The 21,199-nt window shown below is 37.2% G+C and overlaps 2 protein-coding genes across 5 annotated transcripts in view; both read left to right on the plus strand.

The window, feature by feature from the left end:
• Positions 1–227: 227 nt before the first annotated feature.
• Positions 228–7,926, plus strand: LOC124160983 (WD40 repeat-containing protein SMU1). The gene is made up of 11 exons (XM_046537123.1): positions 228–434; positions 802–868; positions 954–1,097; positions 1,206–1,320; positions 1,415–1,650; positions 2,005–2,187; positions 3,371–3,594; positions 4,376–4,477; positions 4,819–5,017; positions 5,618–5,770; positions 7,339–7,926. Exons 1-11 carry the CDS (start codon positions 409–411, stop codon positions 7,435–7,437), a joined length of 1,548 nt encoding a protein of 515 aa, XP_046393079.1. The 5' UTR covers positions 228–408; the 3' UTR covers positions 7,438–7,926.
• Positions 7,927–10,946: 3,020 nt separating this feature from the next.
• The window catches only part of LOC124160994 (large neutral amino acids transporter small subunit 2), a 40,750-nt gene continuing 30,497 nt past the window's right edge, over positions 10,947–21,199 (plus strand). Inside the window, exons 1-5 of one of the 4 annotated variants that reach the window (XM_046537139.1) lie at positions 10,947–11,034; positions 11,218–11,329; positions 11,538–11,686; positions 11,798–12,020; positions 21,024–21,139. In XM_046537139.1, the coding sequence (XP_046393095.1) occupies positions 11,545–11,686; positions 11,798–12,020; positions 21,024–21,139 (481 nt within the window). In that variant the 5' untranslated portion in view covers positions 10,947–11,034; positions 11,218–11,329; positions 11,538–11,544. The other 3 variants (XM_046537147.1, XM_046537134.1, XM_046537156.1) reach the window with 3 other exon arrangements.

The following is a 21,199-nucleotide window of genomic DNA, read 5'->3' on the forward strand; positions in this document are numbered from 1 at the left end:
ATCTCGAAGGAAATTAATTGTAAGAGGAAAATTTTGTAGGGGCCTGATGATGTGAGCTAGGAGGACAGCACGTACTACTGCAGTGGTATGTTTCTATCCATGAACTTACGTGCGTGCATAATAATAAATATATATGTTCATGTTTGAATCAACAAATAATAAGCGGTTGCTATGCTCGCGCTACAGTGGCGTCTCTTTGAAGTTTCTACGCTTTCTACGATGCAACAACGCGCGATGCGCACGAATAATATGGAGGTATTTGTCCAGATTATTGGTGTGCATCTTGTTGACTTTGGTAATCGGTGTTAATGGTATTTAGTCATATTTATAAATGAAGCTGTCTTTCATGGATGATTTCATAGCCTTCTTTGGAGTTTGAACTAAAGTCTTTCTGCGAGTTAGTCCAAAATGGCAATAGAAATTGAATCTGCTGAGTGAGTATTAGTGCTATTTTAAAAGTGTATGATTGTAAATTTGAATGCAATACTGTCCTGATAATTTTTAATGCATTTATTTTTCTGGCCCTCATCGTAAGTTTATCTTAGAAATATTCGAAGGAATATTTGGCCTTCATTCTTTGTAGAGCATACGTTAATATACAATTGAAATTTCTGAGGGCATAAATTTGGGAGATTGATTTTCATAATAAGAAATTATTTTTTATTTATTTTCATAATTTTTAACTACATAGTCATTCTTTCTTTCGTGTACGAGGTTTTATTTAGTTTTGATAGGATATGGATTAAAACGCTGAGGTATCGTTGGCTTTGTAGCAAGTTTAATTATTTGGTTTCTTTATAGCGTGATTCGACTTATACAGCAGTATCTTAAGGAGTCGAATTTGCCAAGGACGCTCCAAGTATTGCAGGTTTGTCGTAATTTCCGTACTATTTCACCCTATCTGAAATGTTCTCATAGCTTCATTGAATGATCTGTGACTTTCGTAACTGCAGGAAGAAACCGGTGTGTCCCTTAATACTGTCGACAGTGTTGAGGGTTTTGTCGCCGATATTAACAATGGACATTGGGATACTGTACTTAAAGCTATTCAGTCGTTAAAGCTTCCGGACAAAAAACTCATCGACTTGTATGAACAGGTAAGCTGTTCAAGTCCTGTGTGTTGATGTTTGAGTTCATTAGTGTGCATTTTGCTCATATATGTACGAGAGAAACTTATACCATTGAATTATCACCAAAAATTTTAGGTTGTGCTGGAGCTCATTGAATTGCGTGAGCTTGGTGCTGCCCGATCACTCCTTAGGCAGACTGATCCTATGATTATGATGAAACAGCAGGAGCCAGAGCGTTATATACATTTAGGTGTGTTTGCAATGAGACCTTTGCGAGTGCAAATGGGATTCAGTGTAATACCAATTTTCATTTTGCATTTTAATGGATCTTGTAACTATTACAGAAAATTTACTGGCACGATCATACTTTGACCCCCGTGAGGCATATCCTGATGGCAGCACAAAAGAGAAAAGGCGGGCAGGAATCGCACAGGCCTTAGCTGGTGAAGTGTCTGTGGTACCTTCTTCTCGTCTTCTTGCCCTGTTAGGGCAAGCCCTTAAGTGGCAACAGCATCAAGGTCTACTTCCTCCTGGAACCACTATTGATTTATTTAGAGGAAAGGCGGCCATACGAGACCAGGTTTGTTAAGCAGTAATTTTCTTGGAATTTTACTAAATGATAGTAAAACCTTAAAAATCTCTTGCTTATGTTTTTTCCACGAAACTTAAAAACTGTATATGTATATGCAGGTGATGCAAAAATGTCAAAATTAGCATAGTATAAAAACATCAAATTTGGTTGGCTCTATATTTTGTCACTTCCTCGTCTCTTGATAATTTGGCTGAAGTAATAGAATATTCTCATGCTTTTCTAGGCATTAAATTGGGTACCCTACCTTAATGTGCTACACACCTATCTATGCTAAAGTCAGGTGATACTAATCATTTGCTCTGGCTTATTAACTATTTTTATGGTAAATTTTATATTTTTCAGGAAGAAGAGAAATTTCCAACCCAGCTCTCCAAGCAAATTAAATTTGGTACTAAATCACATGTTGAATGTGCACGATTCTCACCTGATGGGCAATATCTTGTCACAGGAAGTGTGGATGGTTTTGTTGAGGTCTGGAATTTTACTACAGGAAAAATTCGTAAGGATCTTAAATACCAAGCCAAGGTTTGTTTTCTCCTTGCTCATTAGATGGTCAAAAGTGAAACTAAAGTGGAAATGTGATATAAATTTCTGTGACTGAAAATAATTATTGTCTAATATTTCCTGTGTCTAAAGGCCTGTTTACAGGGTACATTAACCCATACGAGTTAATGTCTAAATTTATGAACACAAAAATGCACTATGTAGCCTACTAACTTGTGCTAATTCATGAACAGAAAATAAAACCTGTTTTAATTTGGTTCATGCTTTCGCACATGTTCCATTATGGTCCACAAAAATTGTTTGTGCAAACATACATTAATTCGTACATGTTAATGTATTGTGTAAAGAAATGTCAAATAATGTTTTTACCTGCTTAAGCTGTTGCAATATTATAATCAGGATAATTTGACAATGTCAAGGAAAAGCAATCCTCAATTGAACCAGCTGTTTACTCATCAGGAGTGATATTGATTCACCTTGTCTGAAGGCCTGGTTACACAGTTTTACACCTACACACTCACAGTTACGTGTATATTATGACATACAAATTAATGCCTAAATGTATGCACATAAGGATACATTAAAAATGCACCATATAACCAGACAAACACATTACTGTCTTTTTAACATAATAGCACAATGAGTCATCCATTGTGAAGGAAAAAAAAGCTTGGAAACTGTCTTTTATTTGTGAGCATTCACTCAGGAATCGATAGATTATTTTGTATTGATTGATTTGTTCACCTGTAGTTTGATTATGGTAATGCTATTCCTCACGTGGAGGTTCTAATAACCACCTTTTGCCAATTATTGATGGCAAAGTACCGAGCAAAACAAGGAACTTCACCTTGTATGGGTGCAAATTTATACCAAGGGTGGAATGTGCCATGCACAAATCATTTGGCTTAGCTAGGATTCGAATCCAGATCTCAGAATTGCTGGCCAGGTATGTTACTGGTCTCTTCACCTAGTCATCTTTTTTTTTTTTCAAGCCAAATTTCAGGCTGGAACTGGTAGTATACATGCGTGAAAGATCAAATACCAGTGAAGCCAAATGATTTTTTCACCCTGTATGTAAATTCATTATTGGTTTAATAGATGAGTTATTTAAAAAAAACCTTTGATGCCTATGACAATTAAATAATTGATCCCTCCAAGGTTGACTTTATTTTGGTCTAATGAAGTTTGATCTCCCCATTAATAGGATGAATTCATGATGATGGAAGATGCTGTTTTATGTGTTGCCTTCAGCAGAGATTCAGAAATGTTGGCATCTGGTTCTCGAGATGGAAAAGTCAAGATATGGAAAGTGAATACTGGGCAGTGTTTGCGACGTTTTGAGAAAGCTCATGCCAAAGGAGTTACATGTCTTCAGTTTTCCCGGGATAATGGCCAAGTTTTGAGTGCTTCATTTGATGCAACTATCAGGTATGGCATTATTTCTTCTTGATGGCAGATATTGTGAAAGTGTGTGATTAGCTCCTACATGCACAGTCTTTCATTATTGGACAAATCTTTGGTTATTTACCAGAATTAATACCAAGAAATTCAAGCTCAAATAATTTTATTTGCCAATTGTTATCAGAATGTTCACTATGAAAAGAGTGAAGACCAGTGTATATGATAAATTAGCAATAAATCATCAATACAGAACAGTTAGCATGAGATTCCAGTACCCGTATGTCATCATTAATTGAAAAAATAATTGCTGAGCTTGGTGAAATAAGCACGAAAATTAACGTGGTGATTGGTTGATTTCTAATTAACCTGAGAATTAGCTTGCAATTTTGGAACCAACGGTGTTGTATTAATTTTTTTTCATTTAATTCATGCACTTTTCAACTGTGTCCATAAAAGAAATCGATTCAACTTTAGTCAATATCTATATTTTATGTATACCAAGACTAGCCTTGGTGATAACTTTACGAAGTCACCTGCATTGCATAAAATGGAGAAAGACCCCTTGGTAGATGAACTGGCTATAAAGCACATGACTGGAAATCAGGAGGTCCGAGTTCGAATCCCAGTCAAGGAGAATGATTTTTTTCTCTGTGGAGTTTTCGCACAATTTGTGTATTGAGGGTGACTCCGTATAGTTATTACCTTGGCTAGTCCTGGTATACTTACTGGAAATAAAGGAAAAAAAAATTAGTAAGGTTTACTATTATATTACTGCTAATATTACTGGGTGATGTTTTTCTTTATTTAGAATCCATGGGCTGAAGTCGGGAAAAACCCTGAAGGAATTTAGAGGGCATTCGTCTTTTGTTAATGAGGTGGTGTTCACTCCTGATGGCCATGGAATTCTTAGGTGGGTTGTGATCTAATGTCCCTGTATGCTAAGTTTGTGTGTCGTCTGTCTGTGGTACTAAATGCTAGTATCGAGGGTTTACTTTCATATTTAAATGTAGACGTGTTTTCATGATTTTTCTGTTAATTGCTACTACCATTTCTATAAAAATGTTTGAGGAAGAAGCTTTGCCCCAATTGATGCAGTCAATCTCATATCAGTGTTTTACTGTAGTTACTATAATGCAAGTGGTGTCAGGTGTGGCATTAAAAGGTCGATATTTCTCCATATTTATCTTTCGTGTGTACTTTGAATTTAAGCCTCTTGCTCTAGGTTTCAATGAATATTGTTTACTCTGACAGTGCTTCATCGGATGGCACAGTGCGTGCATGGAGCATCAAGTCAACTGAGTGCATAGGAACTTTCAAGTCTCTTGGTGGAGGGGGTGGTGCTGGCACAGATGTTCCTGTGAATGGCATTCATCTCCTTCCTAAAAATCCTGAACATTTTGTGGTTTGTAATAGAACCAATACTGTGGTCATCATGAATATGCAGGGTCAGGTATGTTTTATCACCATCCCCTTGAACAAGCAATATATGTTTTATCATAATCATTTTATGTAAATATTTGTGAGAGACTTGTTAAATTTAGTTTCGTAAGAAGTTGGACATTTTTCTTGTTTGCTTGTTTAGGTATTTGCTTTGAAAAAGGTTATAAATAATTATCACCAAAATGGTGCTTTAAGGAAATACACCTTTGAGTATAATCGTGCAGAAACATATTCCTTACTCTCGCAGTGCTCAGGTGCTATTTGACAAAATATTGTGAAACTGCATGTGGCAGAAAAATGGCTTCAGTTTTTATGTGTAGTTTGCTTTTTTATGAGTATTTATAAATCATCTTTTTGTCATAAAAAGATAAATATGTATCTTGAAAATTATAAATTTTGGCAAAACATCTCTTCACTCGCTATGCATGGGATTTGCTGATGCTTACAATATAAAATTCACAATTGGTTAAGTGTATTCGTTCATTGGTGAAGTTCAGATTAATTTTATTGGCCCTTGTTGTCCACGCCTGCAGATATAATGGGTTCACTGCTAAAATAACTCCTTTAATTGAAAAGTTAGCTGATGTTTTTGTAATTATGTGATTTCCAGATTGTGCGATCATTCTCAAGTGGAAAGAGAGAAGGAGGAGACTTTGTGTGTGCCTGTTCATCACCAAGAGGAGAATGGATTTATTGTGTTGGTGAAGATTTGGTGTTGTACTGCTTCTCTACTGCATCAGGAAAGCTGGAGAGAACTCTAAATGTATGTATGCTTTTAGAATTACTACCATCTAAGTTATAAATGTGCGATGGTGGCGAATAAATATTATTCAGCAGACTCCCGATTACCCGGTACGGTTAATCCATACATGAGGTCACACTCCTTTGATGTTTTTTGCAATCTCTATAAAAATAAAATAAAATCGGACACATATAAGCACCAGGATATTTGCATCTTAATGTATGGCTTCACTGGGCCTATTATTTCCATTAGAATTCCATTTGTAAAACGGAACGATTTTATTTACTTGCTGACTAGGAATGATTCAAGTTTACTTGGACATCTGATCCAGCATTGCAGACAACGAAAGTGGTGGGCGGGAAAAAAAACTCTTTAGTAATTTTAGAAGATTCTTCATCAGTTAACCTATCGTAAATTAAGGAAAATGTTAACCACTACCATGTCATGTATATTTCATATCGCAAATGCACAATTATTGCCATGGACTCTAATGCGGTTGAATACGGCCCAAGGGAACCGGAGATTTCGTCACACTTGGGCATGTTTACACCGTGACTATTCAAGGTCAAACTGGAGAGGAAGGGAATAGTGGAAGCAGATGAGTAGAAGTGAAGGCATTGGGGGAAGTGGAAGTAAATATAGCTTGAGTCATAGCCAGGCACTGGCTTGCATAGACAGTTTGCCATAAACCCTAGTTTCCAGTATCCACTGCTCGGCGATGGGGTGATCGTGTGCCAGTTGCCATCACGGAAGTTCTGTGTTCCTGTTTCCTTAGCACCGCAGTGTGCGATCGCTATCAGTTATCACAGATTCGCGTCCCACAGCAGCTACATCCTGGGCAACTTGTGCGAGATGTGGCATGGTCCCTGACTATTTTCTGATGTCACACAGTGGTTTTGATGCATTCGTGCAAACTACGTTTCTGAATACATACATGATTTTGCAGCCACTGATGGGCAGTTTTTGGGAACCAGGTGTTACACCAAGCAGTAAGAATACAAGTGCAATCATGTTATCGCCTTTAAAACGATTGCAGTCGGGAAAGGAAGCTATCAATGATTCCGGAAAGCAATCTAAAATAACATAAAATGTTTGTAGATAATAATAGATTGATTAAGTTATGTTATTGGTGAAAATTACAATAAATTTAAGTGAAAGTTTGGACCATTCATGTTTTCCGAATATTCGTGCAACCTCTCCCCATCATTAGTCCGGATAATCGGGAGTTTGCTATGTTATAATATTGTGGCCTGAAACAATTGTTTTCTGGAGTAGGTATATATTTCTTCGTAATTTCCCTTCTAAGTGTTTCATGTGCATTCGAGATCATTTATATTATAGTTTCTTTACTGTTCTCCATGCTTATGCTTGGTTACCCTTTGAGTATAGAAGTATAGGATTAAGGTGGGATATTTTTTATGCATACTGGAAGGCATAAACCAATTCAAAATATTTATGGGTACCATTCATCACCATGCATTGTGCAAATCACGAGTTAACTCAATTAAGGGTTTTATGCCTTTCAGCAATTGGTTGTTGGCTTTATAGCTTATTATGTACGTCTTATTTCATTTTTAAATTTATTTCAGATTCATGAGAAGGATGTGATTGGTTTGGCCCATCATCCTCACCAAAACTTACTGTGTTCATACAGTGAAGATGGTTTGCTTAGACTTTGGAAGCCATAAGATACTTTTTCTTAATATCTTCCTTCATCCTGACCTTTGAAAGCTGAACAACTCCCAAGAGCTTGTGTGTTTCTTTCTTTCAGGAGAGGGGGTGTTTAAAAACTATCATAATTAGTTTATGTTGTGACATATTCCTCAAATGGTGGTGACACGTCACATTGAGTCATAAGAAATGGACTGCATGAATTATTTGGAAGAAATTTGATGAAGTGACCAATTGCCTTCTTTACTGAAAAAAATCTCTTGGTCATTGTTATCCATAGCGTGTATTACAAAGAACTTTCATGCCATAAAAAATGTGTTTGTGATTAGTGATAAAATTTAATCCAGATCATTGCATAATTCCATATGAGTGCATTTATTCATGTAAATATCATTTTTTACAAATAACTTTGTTTGATTTGGAAGCTGTCTAGGGTTGAAAAATGTAAGAATCAATTGGCCACCATTAACTTTTAAGTAAAGAAAAGTTTTTTAATTTCCTTAAAATTTATAATATTTGTGTCCTATTTACTGTCGGATCTTGCTACTCGTAAAAGGAAATACCTTGATAGTTGAGGAATAGGTTTGTTCGTTCAGACTTTAAATTGCATTTAAAAGTACTCAATGGATCGAAAGGAAAGATAGAATAGAATGAAATTAAAATCTCCATTGAGCTGTTCCCTCCTAGTTTTAAAAAAGAAAATACAAAAGTTGCCGCCCATATTTTCTTGAGGTTGTTACATCATTAAAATTCTGGTTCAAGTGCCACCTCAGGGAGAAACTTTCATCAAGAGAATGAATCACTCACAAGGGTATAAACAGCAATGAAGATCTAAGGAGGAGCTGGGAAGTGGTGAACTGCTTGGCATGAGCTCGTGACACCATTAACTTTTTCCTGCCAGCGCCTACTATATATAGGAAAATGTTTTCGTGCTACGAGTAGCATGAGAATATTTTAAACCTCTCGGTACAGTGCTCTTTTTTGGGGTGGAGTTACCCTGGTATTTTCATCCCTCAGATTTGGGACTCAGCTCAATGGGGCACCCCTCCCTTACCCCGGTCACTGGACTACAACCCCATCATAGCACGAACCCACAGTCAACTTACTGCATTACTAGGGTTTTTTTAATCCAAACGTTGTATTTAATTTTCAATAATTAACTCTTCTATAAGAATTACTAACATTTTTTTAAATTGTGGACTTTAAAACAGGTTTCTAGCATTAATAACAACAGTATATACAATGTAATAAGGCTATAACTCCAGAAGTGCATTTATTTTAACCCTAAAATTTTGTTTAAAAATTGCTTTCTCACAGAACAAAAGGAAGAATTCATTTCAAAGTAAAAAAAATATAATATGCAACTAAATATATCATTGAAAAAACTATTGACAATATAACCACTTCACAACGTATTCCTGCGGTGAGGATGATCATAAATGAGTGGGAGGGTTGGGCTTAATTGTGGAGGAGTGGCCCTTAGGACTCGCTAAGCTGGGTCTCAGGCCGGGCATGAATGCATCCAACAATTTACACCTAAGTGGTCACTTCTCTTCCCTTGCATTGGCCGGAGCCAACGTCCGGTCGTTTGCATTGAAAAGTCTGCGAGAGCTACACCCGACATTAGGTCTACTGTATATGAAAATGCCCATAAGCTCCACCTGGCATCCAGCGTGAAAGGATTAACTTCTCTGCCAGGGGACATCAATTTGTCATAAATAGTTCTTGAAGTATGTGTCAGATTGAAAAACTAAATAATAAGTCTCTTTTTTTCAAACTCTATTACAATTTAAGAAATTGGTGAATGAGTCCATTGATGATTGAGAATGGAATTAACTAGAGAAAGAAATTATAAGATGGAAAAACTCCCATCATAAGAACTTGGTGCAAGGATTTCATCAGAACACATAATCACTCTAACTACTGTTCACGGGAGCTAGCTATGAGTGGGTTTGAAAATTTATTTTGGTTGGGTTTACTACTCTTGTACCTTACATTAACTTTTCAAAAGTTGAAAATATTGATCGCAATACTTGCAGACCTTAACATCCAAGAAATCTTTACTGGAGGCTATAAACTTAAATTACGCATTCAAAGATAAGTACCCATTCATATAATGATTATTATAAGATAGAATAGTTGAGAAGATTAAGATTTCTTTCAACCATTATATAAAGGCCATTTTACACGGGGCACATACTTGCACAATCTGACGTGTGTACGAAGGCACAGTCAAAATTGCATCGTGTGAAGCGGTAAATCGTGTAAAAAGCTAGAACACTTGCGAGAATGCGTGGACGTGAGATGGCAAAATAGCCCGTTCTAGTTTAGTTCATGCATTCGCTCAATTCCACGCCATTTTAGAAATTAATGCAGCTCTAATTCCGTGCCCCGTGTAAAACGGCCTTAAGGGACTGCCAAACTTGGTTCCTCAAAAGAAACGTGGGTCATGTAGAGGAATGGATGGGCAAGTGGTAGGAACACCAGAGTCAGAATGAAAGCGAAAGTTTCATGGAATCTGGTGGAGTGGTCTATTCTAGTGTATGAGCCTGAGTTATCAGCGAAATGATGTCGTACAGTTTGTGATGGTGAAGTCTTCAGGGGGCTATTCCCCCCCCCCCCCCTTTGTTAAGTCTTCATTCACACGAGGTAGAATGGCTTTATGTGAGACCCATTGAAAACTTTCCTGGAGATAACCTTTCCTCCCCCTTCCCCAGTGTACGTCCCATGAAAATCACCAGGGCGATGCTCTTGAATAATTACCACCACTTTTACGTGGGGTAATGGATGAAATTTTTTCATATGAACATAATTTTCAAAATGAAGACCTTTGTTATTTTCTTGATGCCCAAATCGCACATTAAAAACCGCACCAACAAATTGGTTGGTTGTATCTAATTGGAGTCGCAGCGTCCCAGCTGTACCAATCAATTCCTTACAATGAACAAACCAGCTTTACCCCATAGAATTTTTAAGGATTGATACGAGTATTGGAGTCTATATTTTAATCAAGATTACGCCATTAATTATTTTTTTACAAGAGCAAGGTGTAACAATAAGTGTGTATTACGATGCACCGCCTTCTGAAGGGTACCATTTCCAATGTCCTGGTCATTCTGAATGATACATGTATACATGCTACCACACACTGTAATCTCCATGAAACAACCTAAGACCTATCTAATAATAGAAAATAACAGAATCTGTCCCACTTTTTACACAGATATAACACCACGATGGAGTGGTCCAGAGTGCAGAAATGGAACTATAGATCAAAACTGAAAAAGAAATACCACCCCAGCCTAAAAAATTAACTCTGTTAACACGCAAACGAATTTCTATTTCTTCAGCAGTGACCCTTGGGGGGGCGTCGATTGATTGGCTATAGGGTTCGTCAATTACAGGAGTCCGAAAGGAACGTTTACCAAAATAAAAATCATGTTTGGTCATAGGATTTTCCCCTCCACTCACCAATTATAAATCTAATAAAATCTACGCGTACGCCCGTAACCCAGTACACACGTAACGGCCATCGGTCGTGTTTTTCCTAAAAGGGAAAGGCGCCCTGCGCAAGTAACACGAAATTTAACTTCCATTTCTGTACTAGAGAATTTGTAAGTGTAACTGAATATGCTCTTTTATTTTGTGCCCAATACCGCTCATGAACTGGCAAAAGAAAATTTGATTGCCAGATTCTGTACACCATTGCGAATTCTATGAATGTTTTTTTATTTACTTTTTGCTTGCATCAGCCTCTACTGCTGTTACTACCACGCGTTTCTATTCTTCGTTTTAAGGCGGGTGAATCTTCTATTAAACGTGGCATTTGAGTAAAAAGAGACACTTTATTTGTTGGAAGGAAGGGCCGTCATTGAAGACATACTTATTTTTGTATCATTGTGTAGTCAGGTAAGGTATTACAACACGTGTTCGTGGTCAATACTGACGCGTTGTAATGAATTTGCCTTGGGTACGTTGGGGAGGCCTTCTTGTTATTGACTTTTCACTGAGACCGACGTGAATGAGTATTTGACTTTATTGAAATTTTAAACCTCTGAAATTTATTTTATCATGTGAGCAAGAACGCGCTTTTATTAATTAGATCATTTTTGTTAAGATTCATAATGGGTAGAACTTCATTGGAAACTGATCTCATGTCTCCTGACCGGACGAATGATGATGGACCTGTGGAAAAGGTTAAACTGAAGAAAGAACTTGGTCTTTTGGAAGGTGTTGCTATTATTTTGGGCATCATATTTGGATCAGGTGAGATCCTTAATGTTGTCCAGTGATTGCAGTTTCTCGTTGCCCTTGCATCATGGGGAATACTTGATTATTGAAATGGCTATGAATTCAAATTTACGCTTTACTTTTCAGGAATATTTATCTCGCCCAAAGGGGTCATACAAGAAGTTGGTTCAGTTGGTTTCTCTTTGATAGTATGGGTGTTATGTGGAATGCTCTCTACAATTGGAGCTTTGTGTTATGCAGAATTAGGTACGAGTGTGCCAAAATCTGGCGGAGATTACGCCTACATTCATGAAGCATTTGGGTCACTTCCTTCTTTCCTATTTTTGTGGGCCGCCAACTTAATATTCATGTGAGTATGAGATTAACCATTATTCATAGGCTATAGGCCCAGACTGCTGTTTCCCAGATGTTACGTTATTCTGATGTCTATTGAATACCCTAAGAGCAATATTTCCTCTCTTCCTGCGAAAAGGTAGCAAGGGAGGAATCATCGGCAAAAAATTTATTTGATAGTCCCAAATTTGTGTAAACATTTATGGGTATTCATTCCACAATTCTCAGAGTTTGTTAATTAATTTCATGAATTCCTTAGGTCCAACTATTGATGAATTTTTCGAGGCTGTTTATAATCTTACAATATGGTTCAATACAGGGGTCTTCCTTGAAGAAAGGGTTGTAACATGTATCGTACTAGACTGAATTGCTTTTTTTTTTTAGTATAGGCCCTGCTTTGTGTATCTTTTGCATATCCATGCTTCACTGGTAAAATCCTAAGGCTTGTTTACACGATACAGTAACCCGTTCAAGTCATTGTCTAATTGTAAGAATGTGTGAATGAACATATAAATGCTCCATGTAACCACTCAACTTGTGTATTTGCATATACGTAAAATAGAAACTGTTCCAATTTGGGTCATTCAATGTCAGTTCATCCAGGCATGACACCCACCGACTCGGATTTTTATGAAACTTGGCGAATTTCATCCTTCAATGTAGGAATGATACAGTGTAAAATATTTCTTGGCTATCTCTACTTACTAGTTTTTTTCACGACCATTTGAAATTAGGGTGAAACTGCAGTTTTTCGAAGAATTCGGTATCCAGAGGCACTTGTACCTCCTGAGGCACTTGTACCTCCCGAGGGAAATAATTTTCCTCAGCAATACTTTTTATCCAATTCTTATGAAAATTTGCAGGTTTACTATAGAAGTCATGAGGATTCCAAATACTAATTGAAAAATATCCTTGGGGCTATTGAATATTCTCTAAACTCAGATGTTTCATAAGATTTTAGAAAAATTTGCATCAAAAACATGGCATGGCAAAAAACATCAAATTTTGACCTGAGGCAATATGTGAATCAAGCCAAATTATTTTTTCTAATATTCCTTCAGATATTACCCACCCTCTGTAAAAATGAAATTCATGGCTTTTTCCTTGAAAATTTTTGTGCAAAAAAAATCCCTTTTCACGATTCTGGTAGTCAGTGTTGAGTCTTCGTTCAAGTGTGATGAAATGCTTGTGTTAACTGTTTTCTATGTCTGAGTAAATATTCATGACATAAATCTAGTGCATAATCTGTGCAAAAATTAAAACATTTTTTAAGTGCAGCTTGTTTTTCTCCCGATAAGAAAAATATACCCTTTGGACCCTACCTCCCCACTATTTCTCCTTCCCTTGGCTATCTTTCATCCTTTACCTACAGTCTCCTACCTAACTCTGAGGAAGGTGGATGTATACTACTGAAAATTTAGTTCTGTGAGTGTTTTTTTTTCTTTTTGTGTCCTGTGCTTCTGCCCAACCTGGGATATTTATATGTTATATATATTTTTACGGGAATATTTTTAGGAATTAATTGAACTTACCCATCATTACTGGGTGATAACTTGATAGTTGTTTTATAGAACACATCAAAATACAGTATACATGTCAACAGGGACGAAGCTAAGAATAAGGTAGTTACCTTCATCAAAGAAAACGTAATGCATTGATTTCGATTCCTTACCCACCATTTGTCAAAAAACGGAAGAAAAAATCTTCTTTACGTCTTCGTTACAAATAACTATTTTATTCGTCTTCTATATCCCAAGGCCGTAACAACAATCACTTTTATATTGGCAACGTAAATATATAACAAAACAAACATTCATCATCACCTTGAACGTAAAAATGCAAAACCCTACAAATATTAATTTTCACATTACAACACCTCCCCTCGTTCGAGGATGATGGAAAGGAACACAAAAAACATCATGCATAAACAATACGTTGGCAACGCCTATTCGAATTCCACCCAGGCGCTGCTTATTTTGTTAATAACGTATTCTAACACCTCCCCTCGGGATTGACAAAATAATAATTTGAAATATAAATCTCTAAGCACTCCTTAAGATTTAACATCTTACAAAATTCTTTTGTCTTAGTTCCTGACAGTGGCTTTGTCAACATGTCAGCGACATTATCTTTTGATCTGACTAACTGGAATGAAACCTCCCCTGTTTTTACCATCTCCCTGATACAATGATACTTCTTGATGTATGACATATAATCATATTTAATAATACTTCTTGATATATGATATAATGACACTTCTCCGCATCTGGTCCACTCAGTGCCTCCTCTGCATCCTCCGGAATGTTGCTATCTGGACCTTCTGCAGCAGGGACAGGTCTTGGGATTCCTCTGTCTCTGAGACCTATGTGGTAGACCACCTTCCGCTACTCCTTCATAGGCAGGCTCATTTTCACAGGCGATGATTATCTCCCCTGGCCCCTGGATGGGTGTCACCTCCTCTGGCTCTCCACCTCTCGCCTCGAGCTCCTCCCAAGTCATCGTCTTCTCCTGCTTTCGTTTTTCCATCTCCAGTTGTTTCAAGGCGTAGTCTTTCTGTGATTGCTCTTCCTTCAGGCGTTTATTCAATACAGCCATCAATTCCATTAATCTGAGCTTTTCAGCCTCAGCAGCCTGCATCATGGCTCTTAAAGCATACTCCGAGGACTTGAAATTTCCGGATCTCATTGCGGCAATTACCAGTGAGTTATCATTTGAGCCTTGAGAAACATTCATGCTATGGAGGGCTTCTTGTAACTTTTCTACCATTATATTTTTCTTCTCCAGTGTATCTTCCAAATTATTGACTTTTGCCTGTTCTTTCATCAGCTGCATCGTTAAATTTTTCTTTTCTTTCCTATGTTCTTCTGCCATTGCCTTCATTTCTAATTCTTTCTCCTTAATAGTACTATCTTTGCTCTTCAAACACTCATTTAGGAATAGTATTAGCTGGTCACCATGCTCTTCCTTGGCCATTACTGTGGACAAACGACTTTTGAAGGCATCCATTTCTGCCTGGTCAGCCGCTGATATTGCCTTACTAACTTCTGCTTTCCTTTTCCAATCGCTGGCCTCTTTCTCTGCCTCCTGAAGCGATGTCTCCAGCTTTTCTACTTCAGCCAACCTCTTCTCCCGGTCCATTGGTTCAAGGTGTGTGTGCCTCTTTGCAAAAGAAACTCTGGAAGCCTTCTTCTGCTCGACTACGATTCTTTCCCCTTCATGGTGCAGGTGTCCCAAACGGTTGTGCCATGTTGTTGCTGCAATTTTACATGCTTTCATACCTTCATGTTCTTCAGCTTTTTTTCTTATTTGTGAAATAGAAGCACTCCCTTCAGTAGTGAGGTAATACAGGAAACCAACGCGATACCCCTGGAACAGAGTAGCTTCTTCGTCGCTAACAGTAGTCTTTCCGTCTCTCCTCACAATGGTCAAGCCCTTCTCTTCTAATTTCCCTTCCGAAATCAAATTGTCTTGGAGGCAAGGAATATATAACACATTAGTTAACTTTATTTTCCATCCACCACATTCATTCGACATCTGGATGGTCACTGATCCTTGACCTTCTATTTTTAGTGATGTACCATCACCCACAGTTACTTCTCCAGAGAGGGGTTTGAAATCAACAAACAAATCTTTCCTAGGGCTCATGTGATCCGATGCTGCTGAATCCAGTATCCATATGCCGTTGTTTGCATGGTTTGGATTTCTTTGCATGCAGAGTACTTTATAGCCTCTTGATACTACTGATGCTGATGACTTCTTCTCTTCTTCATCTTGCTTCTGTATGGCAGGACAAAATCTTGCAGTATGCCCCTCCTTTCCACATGTGAAACAAATGTATCTCCTCCCAATAGGTTTCTTTGGAGCATTTTGTGATTTATTTTCACTGCTTACTTTAGGTATGTTTGGCTTCTTCTTTACCTTGAGAGCCTTGTGTTCTTCTGTCTTCGCGTAATCCTCATTTTTCATTCTCTTCTCTTCTAGCAGGAGTTGGGACTTAACATATTTGGATGTTATGTCTCCTTCATTTGTTCTGTAAATACTTCGTATAAACCCAGCATATTTTTCTCGAGGCAGACCCATGAGGTAGAACGCAGCCAGTGCTCTATCCGGGAGATTAATGCCACACTTAGTAATTTTACGGTTGTAATTCTGGATCTTGCTCATGTACTCCATCATGGAAAGGTCTTCCGTTTTTTCGGTATTTACCATTTCCTTTAGGAACATTATCTCCTGGAACACGTCGTAAGTGGTGCACATGTCTCTTAATGCTTCCCACATATCCTTCGCTAGGTCCAGTCCCACGATATCATCCAAAAATGAATCATCTACGTATTGTATGATAATGGCTCTGGCCTGTTGATTTTGTCGCTGACGGCGCCTAACCTCTTGTGGTGGGAGTTGGCTTTCGTCTTCCATTTCTATCTCGTTTCCATCACTGCCGAATGTTATGTATGGATGGAAACCTTTTACCGCTTCCCAACAATCTTTCTTCATTAAAAAAGCTTCAATTCTTACAGCCCATACATCGTAATTATCGCTGTCGAGTATTGGGATACACGTCTTCTTTTCTTCCGCCATTTTTGATGATTCCGAACTTACAAAGAACAATTATGGGGTTCACTTCTTCTAACCTCAAACGTATTCGCCGTTCACACCATCAAAAGAAAAACTTCGCTTCGCATCAACACTTAGTGCAACTAAGTCTCATAATCTGTCAAAAAACGGAAGAAAAAATCTTCTTTACGTCTTCGTTACAAATAACTATTTTATTCGTCTTCTATATCCCAAGGCCGTAACAACAATCACTTTTATATTGGCAACGTAAATATATAACAAAACAAACATTCATCATCACCTTGAACGTAAAAATGCAAAACCCTACAAATATTAATTTTCACATTACAACACCATTAGTGTATTCATAATATACAAATTGTTTGGTTTTAGAAATCCCAGTTTAGACGAATGGCAATGGTCAATTTTAACCTCATTTGAAAAAGGCCAGATTGGCACCCATGCGATTCCACTCCACGTAACGTCACAGGGACATAGTTTCTAAAGGAGTAGATAGGAGTTTTGCATTGTCTGAGATTACCAATGCATGCATGAGGCACAGAGCTCAGGGAAACATGTCTTAATAATCACCTATCAAAACTGGCTAAGGTCGGAAAGTTTCCTCCATTTGATAGGGTAATAGTAATCCTTATTTAAGCCAAGCGCTACCTGCTAGCAGGTTACTCTGCTACCTGCTAGCAGCCTGCGTCGTATCAGCGCTCAAAGCCTCGCCCTAAGGTCATCTCACACGGCGACAGCTGGAACCAGATATTCATCACACGGACTTTTCCTGGCCGCATTCCTGCTTACAGTCCGGCCGCCGAGAGTTGTCCGATGACAGCTAGGAGGAGTAGGGGGCAAGGTTGCCAGGTAAGAAATGGAAACGCCCACACCACACGTAAACATAAGGGTTCCCTTAAGAAAGGAACCAGAAGGGACGACGAGCGTGAAGGACCCAAAGGAAGATTCCTTTGTTTTGGCGATTCGCAGAAAGGGCTTGTTTTGGTGGCTCAGGCTTGTTTCAGTGCTTCATATCCATGAGACAACGTTGTATGACTGGGCGAGGGTATGAGGTGCATTTGGGGGACAGCAATTGGTTGCAAACCGTGCAGGCGCAGGGTTCTCCGCCCCTCCTTTTGAACTGTCATCGGGCAACTCTCGACGGCCGGACTGTAGGCGTCGTGTTTTTGCGCGCTTGAAAATTTTCACTTTTCGTTTAATCGCGAAAAATAGGTATCATCATTCAAAAATCTAAGAGCGTAAAATGCGTACTCCAGGAGTAATAATCTTTCGATTTAGGCAATAAAAAAATAATAGGAAACCACCCTATTATGGCTAGGGGGTTTTAGGCACAATTAACACTTAAGGGTGTAGGGGTATTGCATACCCGCCGTGGTAATTGGGAGGTGCAAGGTCCCTCCTCCAGAAAAATTGAAAGATTAATGGTTGAAAATAGCGAGTTTTACAGCTGTATGGTGTAAACAGGCTTTCAAACTGTGCAAAAGATGAAGTGGAAAATAACTCACTTTGCATTGTTCCACAAAACGTTATTACTCCGGTCATAGGTTTCAACTGCAAGATAGTCATTATCAAAGAGAAGGCAGAAGGAGAAGGAGTCAACAGGCATGGAGTGAAAGACTGGTCCGAAATGGGTCATAAATTTTCTGGACCTTACTATTGACATAGCAGAAGAGGTACATGGAGTTTAAATCTTTAGAAAATCTACTTACTCAGATTAGGTGATTCCTTTCGATTCCCTTCACCATCATGCTCATAAATGATCAGCTTTCAATTCCATGATCCCTATTGGAAAAATTCAGATGAAAAATATCCAATCCAAAAGTGACAAATTTCAACTGAAAATTTTTCAGTTTAAATTTTTTTCAATTATAAAGTGACAAATTTCAAATGAATGGTTCAATTGATTTTTTTCAATTGAAAAATTTTACAGGCACACTAATCAATCCAATATGGTAAATTTATTAGTTAGGGTATACTTCAAACATAAATTTCGTACTTAAACAGTAATTACAGCAGAAATATTTTTTAAGCAGTGTCATAAGTACTTTAATTGTGCTTTTCCACATCTTCCATCATTCATACAATCTTGAATGGTTATCGAAAAGCTATGCAGTTTTGCTATGATTATCAGAACAACAACTATACCAGAGCCACAACAATCTTGAATAGTCATCTTAAAGGAAAATCTTTGCTATGATTAACAGAACCACAACACAAAAACAGCAACTTTCACCAGCTCTAACTACGTGGAATAGTCATCGAAAAGCAAAAGTTCTGATGTGATTAGTGATAACAACTACACCAACTAGTATCTCACACGTGTTTATCTAACAAAGACTTCTTTAAATTACTAATGAATATAATTTGGTTGTGCTAATAAGCCAACATAAAACGTGTGTTTCACAACAGAAACATTCATGTTTATACAAGAACATGGAGATTTCACTTCACACAAACAAACCTGTATAGTACAAACCTCTACATCACTGCTTGTAGTTTCTTGTAGGCAATGTAACCCACGTATGCGTAACTATGTTAAATAAATATGCTTACATGTTAAGTACAAATATTAGTAATCACTCAAAAACTGAGGACAAACAATAAATTACTACTGAACACCAGGGTTGATTGATTTAATCACTTTGATTTAAATCATGATTTAAATCACGATTTTAATCACTTGATTTTTATTCAAAAAAATCAGGTGATTTAAATCATAATTTGATCCATATGTTTGATTTTTAAAGAGTCAAGTAAAGGAAGCTGTAAGTGTATAATTTTGATTTTTATTTCTTAATTAATACAATGAATCGACAGTTATCAGCACAATGGTGGCTCTTAAATAGAAATGATACTGTAGGAATGCATGTAACATGAAAATTAAAAAAAAAAATGGCTTTGGTTAGAATACTGGTGTATCCGTTGAAAAAAAATTGTTTTCTGATTTAACTTCTAAGCGTAGGCACCATACAAAGTTGCAATTAGAGAATTTTTCTAAACTTCATATGCTTTAGAACCGCATAATATAGCACATTTGATACCTCCAATGGCAATTTTATATTATGCTGGTGTAATTTTTAATTTGATACCATTGGCATTTCCATAGTTCTCTCCCCTGATTGACTAAATGTTGTATTAAGTTTAGAGTATGTTGCCTCTTATTGTTTCTGCAAACGATCATTCTCCAATATGCTGCCCAAATAGTTAGTTTTGCAAATAACTGAATTTTTGATTAATGGAGAATCATAAAAATCCTATTTAAATCAATAAAATCCTATTTAAATAAAAAAAATCAACAAAAATGATTTTTTTGAAAAAATCATGATTTTTATCAACCCTGCTGAACACACTACAACACAACAATGGTGTCAAGGCTTTCACTATGTCACTGAAGAGAGACACAAGTGACCTAACTCAATGGTGCGGGGATTTAGCACATATTAAGTAATCCTGTTATTTATAAATGTTTTCTCCACGAGCAAAAACTTAACCACAATTCAGTCAACCATATGCTCATAGACATGAATAACGGGGAAACAGTATTGACGTTTTTGTCATTAGCTATCTTTCTAGGCAGGTGCCTGCACTGTGCCCACTATGTTTTTATGGGAGAAGTAAGGATTTAACTTACATAAAAGTCATTGTAGTAGTTTTAATTTTTGTGATCACTTCATTAGCCATCATTGGTGGTTTATGATAACTGTGGTAATGAATTCCGGTGGAGACCAAGCTTGTTGGTGAATTAAATTGGATATTGAGATTTTCAATTAAATATGAGGAAATTCAGTTGAAATTTTCAATTGAATCGTCTGATTTTTTCCAATAGAGGTGCTCAGAATGAGTATCCCATCAAAGAGTAGGGTTGAAACAGTATATGTTTAGGGTGTGAGGGGGTTTTGAAGATACAATAACCATTCTTATTGTAAACCATTGAGGAAAGTGAAGTCAGGACCTAGACAATCAAGGAGAGATCTCTCTTTTGACATTGATCAGCACTCAAAAATTTGTATTGCTTTCACCAATGATATATCTAAGGAAAAAATCTGACTATTTTTGGTAACTGGCAGATGGTGTATGTGATACATCCAAGAGACACCTATTTTAGCCGATTCACGAATAGGTAAGACCCCATGAGAAAGGGCAATGGCCATAAGCAACAGGTGTCTGTCCTGAGTGACTTGACTTTTATGGTGGGCAGCTAAGTGTTGGTGATAATATTATAAGTTCACCATGTCATATTAAAACTATCTACAAATTGTTGAGTCTGGAAATGCTTACAAGATTTCTTTGCCTTTAGTTTAATGAATATGCATCTAGTCAATTATTAATGTCATTCCTTTGTTTTTATAAATATTTTAAAAATTTAATTAGGAATTATTATCATGATCTTTTTTTCCAAGAATTAATCAATAATTTCCAATATTGTTTTTTTCACCTGTCACAGACCTACCACAAATGCTATAATGGGATTAACGTTTGCCAGCTATGTTATCCAGCCTTTTTTTCCAAATTGCGTTCTACCAGATGATGCCACAAGAATAATTGCTGCTCTTGCAATAAGTAAGTAGTTTTGGTCATCACCAATATTATTGTATTGAAAATGCAAACTTACTATGTGGT

The sequence above is a fragment of the Ischnura elegans genome, chromosome 1 (assembly GCF_921293095.1).
Source record: "Ischnura elegans chromosome 1, ioIscEleg1.1, whole genome shotgun sequence".
NCBI lineage: Eukaryota > Metazoa > Arthropoda > Insecta > Odonata > Coenagrionidae > Ischnura > Ischnura elegans.